General features: G+C 38.2%; 1 protein-coding gene across 2 annotated transcripts; it reads left to right on the top strand.

Moving 5' to 3' along the window:
• Window positions 1-1,478: 1,478 nt before the first annotated feature.
• Window positions 1,479-3,973, top strand: LOC107795104 (putative caffeoyl-CoA O-methyltransferase At4g26220). 2 transcript variants are annotated; one of them, XM_016617689.2, is made up of 6 exons: window positions 1,479-1,637; window positions 2,455-2,525; window positions 2,615-2,694; window positions 3,019-3,163; window positions 3,251-3,382; window positions 3,537-3,973. In XM_016617689.2, exons 2-6 carry the CDS (start codon window positions 2,463-2,465, stop codon window positions 3,822-3,824), a joined length of 708 nt encoding a protein of 235 aa, XP_016473175.1. In that variant the 5' UTR covers window positions 1,479-1,637; window positions 2,455-2,462; the 3' UTR covers window positions 3,825-3,973. The 2 variants fall into 2 exon arrangements, with proteins under 2 accessions (XP_016473175.1, XP_016473176.1); XM_016617690.2 differs by having other exon boundaries at window positions 1,484-1,637; window positions 2,452-2,525.
• Window positions 3,974-8,136: the final 4,163 nt, after the last annotated feature.

Below are 8,136 nucleotides of genomic sequence, written 5' to 3' on the forward strand. Positions count from 1 at the left end.
TATATATAACTATTTTGATTTAGATGTCTGAATTTTTTAGATTTATACTCACATACAAGCGTCTTAATCTTAAAAGAATAAATTGGATCTAAATGAATTTTTGAAGAGCATTTCAATACTTAATAAACCAAGTATAATATTAGAAAAGGACAGCTTTATCACATCATAATTTTCTACATTAAGGATGTGCTTGGTACGGAGGAAAATATTTTCTAGAAAATATTTTCATGAAAAATAAGTGGTTTTATCACCTTTTTTTTATTTGGTTGGTGAATGAAAAAAAATCGAAAATTATTTTCTAGTGTTTGGTTAAATAATAGAAATATTTTTTAGAAAAATAATTTTTTATGCTACTCTCTTCATTCGCCCGTCCCCCAAGTCCCCATATTTCATGTGCTCTCCCCCTCCCCCTCAAATATCCAATGTTTTTAGGACTCTATTTTCCTCAAGAATTTAATTATTCTTCTAAAAATTCACACATACCCAAAAGAACTAATGTGCTGCTTTACTTTTTTACGCAAAAACAATGTTGAAATTTGTGCTCCGTAACTAAAAGAAAATACTCTTTTTTTTGGTTGAAAAAGAAAGTAGCTTTCTACAACATAAAAATAAAGTATTCATTTTGTTGAAATGAAAGAATATAATTTTTCTATATCATGAAAAGAAAATATTCATTTTGTTGAAATGAAAGAAAATATTTTTTACTACATCAATTTATTGAAATGAAAGAAAATACTTTTTATCAACACGAAAAGAAACTAATTTTTTATATTATGAAAAGAAAATACACATTTGTTGTAATACTTTATCTATAACATAAAAAGAAAATACTATTAATAATATTTCTATTTAGAGTGGGGTGAGTAGGGGTGAGGGTAGGGATAGGGGTGGGGGTGGGTTAGGTGGGGGTGTGGGGTGGGTTGGTGGGGATGGGGAATAGGGTGGGAAAGGCTGAAAATATTTTTATTAACACGAAAAGAAAGTACTTTTTTATATTATGAAAAGAAAATACACATTTGTTGAAATGAAAAAAAATACTTTATCTATAACATGAAAAGAAAATACTATTAATAATATTTATATTTAGAGTGGGGGTGGGGGTGGGGGTGAGTAGGGGTGAGAGTAGGGGTAGGGTGGGGCATGGGTAGGTGTAGGTGTGGGGTGAGTTGGTGTTAATGGGATAAGATGGGGAAGGTTGAAAAAAGTTTAGGAAAATATTTTCCTTTCTCATCAAGAGAATATTTTTCTCCAATTAAAGAAAATTGAATTCATAATGAAAATATTTTCCAAAATATTTAAGTCAATCAAATACGAGAAAATTGACAAATTTTGTACTAAACACACCCAAAGTTTTAATAGATCAAAAGAATTAAACAAAGTAGGTAAACATAATATCATAAATCATAAAATAAAAAATAAAAAAATAGTGCTATCAATCTAAAAGGGAAAAAAAATAAATATGAAGTGACGGTATTTTTTTGTCGAAAGAGGAAAAAAAAGAGGTTTCGAAAAAGATGGAGAATCCCAAAAGCTAAAGAGAAACCAAAAGAAATGTGAAGAGTGAAGACCGTCAGGAACTCATTTTGATCTGCACTTCATTTGAGCGGAGAAATCTAAGATTTAATCAAACCGAGCAGGTACTCTCTCTTGCTCTTCCTTTTTCTCTGGAATTTTGGGAATCAGATGCTTTGTAATGTTATTGGAACTATAATCATGTCTGCTGACTTCTAGTATTGTTGCACACAAAGATCCAGTGTGTGTGTGTGTGTGTGTGTGTTTTAATTTGAGTACAAAGTTAAAGACTAAAGTTATATGCACTGAACCATCTGGTCAATTAACCACTTGTAGGAGGTAACACTTTTGTAATCTCTCTTTATAGATTGTTTATGCAGCATTTCTATGTTAAACGAATAGAAGAAAAAAAGGGGAAAAGAAAAGATCAAATTGTTAGTAAAAAGGGATATTTAAACAGCAAAGCATTCTGCCGGTGAAATGTATGAAAAATTGTAGGATTTTGTGGGAAAAAAGAAGAAGAAATAAGATATCACCGCTATTTACCAAAAGAAAAAAATTAAATAAATGAATGAGTGGTATTGTAAATTAGGGTTACTTACCTATTTCAGTGAGCTGAATCCATATCCTATCTCTTGCAAGCCTCAGTAAGACATGAACTAAGTTGAATTCAATGTGGATCATGTAGTAAATTCCTCCCCAGGAACCTTTGTTCTTGAAAGCTTTTAGAATGTTAAAAAAAAAAGTATAGTAGCTAAACAGGCATTTTTGACTGAATTTAGATCATGTTGTCACAATAAGTCTTTAGATCCTCAAGAAACTCACCTGGAAGTTCCTCATTTAAATATCAATACCTTAAGGTTCATTTAGTTCCCTAAGTTTTCACCTGACCTTTGCTAGTTATTTATTGTTGTTTCCCTTTGTGTTCTTTTTGTCAAGAAGTCGAAGAAATGGAAGACAAGACGAAGTTGATGTCTACCAAGGGACTGCTTCAGAGTCAAGAATTGTATGAGGTACTCTTTTCTTATATGCATTTCGCTGTCCTACTTTTTCTTTCTTTTATTGAAATTACTGATCAGCTATTGTTTTCTCACGGCGCAAGTATATTCTGGAGACTAATGTGTATCCGCGCGAACTAGAGCCTCTCAAAGAGATTAGAGATATTACTGCCAATCATCCACGGTATTTTAATGCTCTCGTTATCCTATTCCATACTTGAGATGATTACTCATACTTAAAAATCGCCAAACTTCTTTTGATCATCTAAATTCTTTCAAGAATGCAGTGACATTCACATGTTAGCATTGTAAATGTCATCCTTAATATGCCGTTACATGAATCATGAAAGGCATAATCATGAAAGGCATAAGCATCTGTTTGTTTATGTAATAAAACTGGTCATCCTTAATATGCCATTACATGAATCATGAAAGGCATAAGCATCTGTTTGTTTATGTACTAAAACTGGTAGCTAAGTTGTATCGTTTGCATTTATTACAAGATCAGATGTCTGATGGCGACTGCACCAGATGCTGGCCAAATGATATCCATGCTATTGGATCTAGTAAACGCCAAAAAGACAATAGAAATTGGAGTGTTCACAGGATATTCCTTGCTACTTACAGCTCTTACAATTCCTGATGATGGCAAGGCCAGTATCAACTGTAAATCTTTGTTTTCGCCCTAAAGTGTCTTCTCTAGTGCGTATAATAACATCTAAACAAATGTGTTGGTGCAGATTACTGCCATAGACCTTGATCAGGATGCATATGAGATGGGATTGCCAGTAATCAAAAAAGCTGGAGTTGAACACAAAATCAATTTCATCCAATCTCCAGCTTTACCAGTCCTTGACAAACTGTTGGAAGATGTGAGAAAAAATAACTCTGTATCCCCTCTGTTATTTCTTGTACTTAGTTCCTAACCCTTTGGGATGGATTTAACAGAATAATGACGAAATAAAAGACAACTAGAATCATGTATCTTATTCATATTTGCTTAGCTTTTCACGGAATCAATTGCAGAATGACAACAAAGAAAGTTTTGACTTTGCATTCATTGACGCGGACAAAGTGAATTATCAAAAGTATCACGAGAGATTGCTGCAGCTTGTGAAGGTTGGAAGTATAATAGTATATGATAATACATTGTGGTCTGGAACTGTTGCAATGCCAGAGGAGTCTGTTTCAGAATCATTGAAGGAAGTCAGGCATCACACCATTGAGTTTAACAAGTTCCTGGCTGCTGATACCCGCATTCGACTTTCTCAAGTACCTTTAGGGGATGGTATTACAATCTGCAGGCGCCTGTGATCGTATATCGTATTCAAATATCGTATAGTACGTAGAAAGTACTATCAATCCTTTGGTTTCTTGTGAATAAATTGACAGACCTGGCTTTGCCTATGTGAATGTATTGTTATCCCTATAGTTTGAAATAAATAAAAACTCTTGTTATTGGATCTCATGCATCCACCTTTGTTATTCTTTATAATGTTTTGTGGAAAGAAATGGGTTGGGGGAAGAAAATGAGGTAAAATGTGCAGATGTAAAATAAAACCTTTGCTTCTAAAAAGTAAGTAATTATACCTGATATCCAATATCGTTTCTTTGGTTTAACGATATTTATATTGATTACAAACTTTAATATATACTTTTTAATCTTAATTTTATTTTTAATTAAAATTAATAAAAACCTTAACCAAAGTTTTCGCGATAAATATTTAAAATCATCTCTCTGTTTAAATAAACTAAAGCGTCGTTTGATTTGAAGATAAGTTATGCAAAGATTATTAACACAAGAATGTTTATGTTGTAATTAATAGCATAAGGAATGTTTATGTGGTGATTAATGACACAGGGATTGTTATATGATGAATAATATTTAATAATAAATGAATTATTATACGGTGATTAATGATGAATTCTTTAAGGGTATTTTTGTCTTTAATAATCTAATATGTACATCGCGACCCTAAAACCGACCCGGTTGTGATGGCACCTATCGTGAAACTAGGCCAGCCGACACAACTCCCAAATTAACCATTTATCACTAAAAATCACGTTTAAGCCTTTAATTTAAACAAATGTTTCATAATGTAAGTCTAAATGACAACAACAACAACAACAACAACAACAACCCAGTGTAATCCCACAAGTGGGGTCTGGGGAGGGTAATATGTACGCGGACCTTACCTCTACCCCGAGGGGCAGAGAGGCTGTTTCCAGTAGACCCTCGGCTCAAAGAGGCAACAAGAGACACTATATTAGTACTATCAATAGACTCATAATAAAACAACATAAAGTACCATAAAATCCATAACATAACATAAATACCATAAAAAACAAAGTAACAGCAATATAAGAGATATAGGAAATACGAGAAAGATGTAAGGTATTAATACACAGGAGATAAAGCCCATCATCAGTAGTTGATCAATAGCATCCTAAGACTACTTCCTAACTGGCTAGTCTCACTCTAGTGCGCTGTAACAAAGACATCACAATTTCCCTAACCTACCACCTTAATGCTCGATCTCCACAATTCCCTGTTTAGGGCCATGTCCTCAGTAACCCTAAGTCGCGTCATATCCTGCCTGATCACCTCTCCCCAATACTTCTTAGGTCTCTCCCTACCTCTCCTCGTACCCACCACCGCCAGTCGTTCACACCTTCTCACCGGTGCATCAGTGTTCCTCCTCTGAATGTGCCCGAACCATCTGAGTCTTGCTTCCCGCATCTTGTCCTCCATGGGGGCCACACCCACCTTCTCTCGAATATCTTCATTTCTAATCTTATCCTTCCTTGTATGCCCGCACATCCACCTCAACATCCTCATCTCTGCAACTTTCATCCTCTGGATGTGTCAGATCTTCACCGGCCAACACTCGGTCCCATACAACATAGCAGGCCTAACCACTGCCCTATAAAATTTACCTTTCAGTAACAGTGGCACTTTCTTGTCACACAGGACTCCCGTCGCTAACCTCCATTTCATCCATCCCACCCCTATACGGTGTGTGACATCCTCGTCGATCTCCCCGAACCCCTGAATAAACGACCCCAGGTACTTGAAACTACCCCTCTTAGGGATGACTTGAGAATCAAGCTTCACTTCCACTCCCGCTTCCGTCGGCTCTGCCCCAAATTTGCACTCAAGGTATTCCGTCTTCGTCCTGCTCAACCTGAAACCTTTGGACTCAAGGGTGTGTCTCCAAACCTCTAACATCTCGCTGACGCCGCGTCGTGTCTCGTCGATTAGGACTATGTCATCAGCAAATAGCATGCACCATGGCACCTCCCCCTGAATATGATGCGTTATAGCATCCATCACCAGGGCAAATAGGAAAGGGCTGAATGCAGACCCTTGATGCAATCCCGTAATAATCGGAAAATAATCTGAATCGCCTCCTGCTGTCCTAACCCGAGTCTTAGCTCTATCATACATGTCCTTAATCGCCCTAATGTAGGCAACCGGGACCCCTTTAGCCTCTAAGCATCTCCATAAGACCTCCCTAGGAACCTTGTCGTACGCTTTCTCTAGATCGATAAACACCATGTGGAGATCCTTCTTCTTATCCCTGTATTGTTCCACCATCCTCTTAATAAGGTGGATAGCTTCTGTGGTAGATCGCCCCGGCATGAACCCGAACTGGTTGTCTGAAATAGACACCGTCCTTCGCACTCTCATTTCTACCACTCTCTCCCAGACTTTCATGGTATGACTTAGTAATTTAATACCCCTATAGTTGTTACAGATCTGGATATCGCCTTTGTTCTTATACAACGGGACCATTGTACTCCACCTCCACTCTTCGGGCATCCTATTAGTCTTGGATATCACATTAAGCAACTTAGTAAGCCATTCCACGCCTGCTCTACCCACACACCTCCAAAGCTCAACCGGAATTTCATCTGGTCCGGTAGCTCTGCCCCTTCTCATCTTACGCATTGCCTCCATGACCTCATCGACCTCAATGTCCCGACAATCACTTAGTTCATGGGGGCTGTCGGCGTTCCTCAATTCACCTAGTACAATATCCTGATCCCCTTCCTCATTTAGAAGTTTATGAAAGTAGGTCTGCCATCTCCTCTTTATCTGGTCATCCCCCAACAAAACTTTGTCGTCCTCATCTTTTATGCACCTCACTTGGTCCAAATCCCGAGCCGTCCTCTCTCTCACCTTAGCGAGTCGGAGTAACTTCTTCTCCCCGCCTTTGTTCCCTAGTTCCTCATACAAACGAGCAAAAGCTGCCGTCTTTGCCTCCGTCACTGCCATCTTTGCCTCCTTCCTAGCTACCTTATATCTCGCAATGTTCGCTCTCTTCTCCTCCTCTCCAGTGCTCCCCACTAACCGCAGGTAAGCCACCTTCTTCGCTTCCACCTTCTAAATGAACAGTGCGGAAATAATATACAAGCTCGACATCGGGGTGTCACAAGTCACGAGCATCTACTAAAGTCTGAATACAACGGAAAAGTCTGAAAATGTACTAAATACAGTCTAATGAAAGCAAGAGGGAGAAAAGCAGTGTTGCGAACGCCGGACAGCTACCTTGCTAAACTCCGATGACTCTGCCTCTGAGCAATCGACACCCGCTATCTGGTTCAGAAAATACCTGAATCTGCACACAAGGTGCATGGAGTAATGTGAGTACTCCAACTCAGTAAGTAATAAAGGTAAATGAAAGCTGAGCAGTAAGAAAACACGTAAACCACGTCAAAATGCTACAACAAAAGCAGGATATTTCCAACATAGTACAGAAATTATTTACTTCGTAAATCATGCTCAGTTTCGGTAAAAACTCTTTTTAAAACAAATTTTTAATAGTTTTCAAACGAGTGATAAAACAGTGAATAAACATGATAGAACGTAAACAGCCCATCGGGCAAAACATGTACCATAAATCGCCCCTTAGGCATAATATCAACAGAATCAGCCCCTCGGGATACCTCACAATCACTCGTAATCAGCCCCTCGGGCATAACATAAGTCAAGAACTGCCACTCGAGAAATAACATGGAACAACATTAGCCCCTCGGGCTATATCACATCTCATACTGGGTACCCGCGCTTACTAGGGGTGTATAGACTCCGGGAGGGGCCCCTTACGGCCCAAGCGCAATAACAAGCTATCTCGTGGCATAATCAATATATCACTCACTCAGGGTACCCGCGCTTACTAGGGATGTACAGACTCCGGGAGGGGCCCCTTATGGCCCAAGCGCAATATCAAGCCACATCGTAGCATAATCATTAGGCTTCTGGCCTCATATCAAGCCACCTTGTGGCGTACAACTCAGGCCCTCGGCCTCATAATCATAAATCAGTGTATCACTGTTGCGGCGTGCAACCCGACCCAAAGTATCCTCACAACACAGGCCCTCGGCCTTACTTAGTTAAAAATCTCTAAAAGCCACTCAGGCATAGTAAAATATGATGCTCAGCCCAAAATATCATTTAAAGTATTAAAACAGAGTAAACATGGCTGAGTTATGAAAGCAGTAGAATATAGCATGACTAAGTACAGATATAAAAATCAAAACAGTGAGGAAATAGCAATAAAAATCCCCTAAGCGTCCAAAACAGTTGGCACGAGGCCTAAATATGGCATTCATCCCAAAACAT

The sequence above is a fragment of the Nicotiana tabacum genome, chromosome 1 (genome assembly GCF_000715075.1).
Source record: "Nicotiana tabacum cultivar K326 chromosome 1, ASM71507v2, whole genome shotgun sequence".
Lineage (NCBI taxonomy): Eukaryota > Viridiplantae > Streptophyta > Magnoliopsida > Solanales > Solanaceae > Nicotiana > Nicotiana tabacum.

What these genes read in the sequence shown, in the direction of transcription:
- LOC107795104 (XM_016617689.2), top strand. Translation starts at nt 2,463, where the DNA reads ATGGAAGACAAGACGAAGTTGATGTCTACCAAGGGACTGCTTCAGAGT. An exon ending in AGAGTCAAGAATTGTATGAG is followed by an intron (nt 2,526 to 2,614) that starts GTACTCTTTTCT and finishes TCACGGCGCAAG; the next exon opens with TATATTCTGGAGACTAATGT. An exon ending in ATTACTGCCAATCATCCACG is followed by an intron (nt 2,695 to 3,018) that starts GTATTTTAATGC and finishes TTACAAGATCAG; the next exon opens with ATGTCTGATGGCGACTGCAC.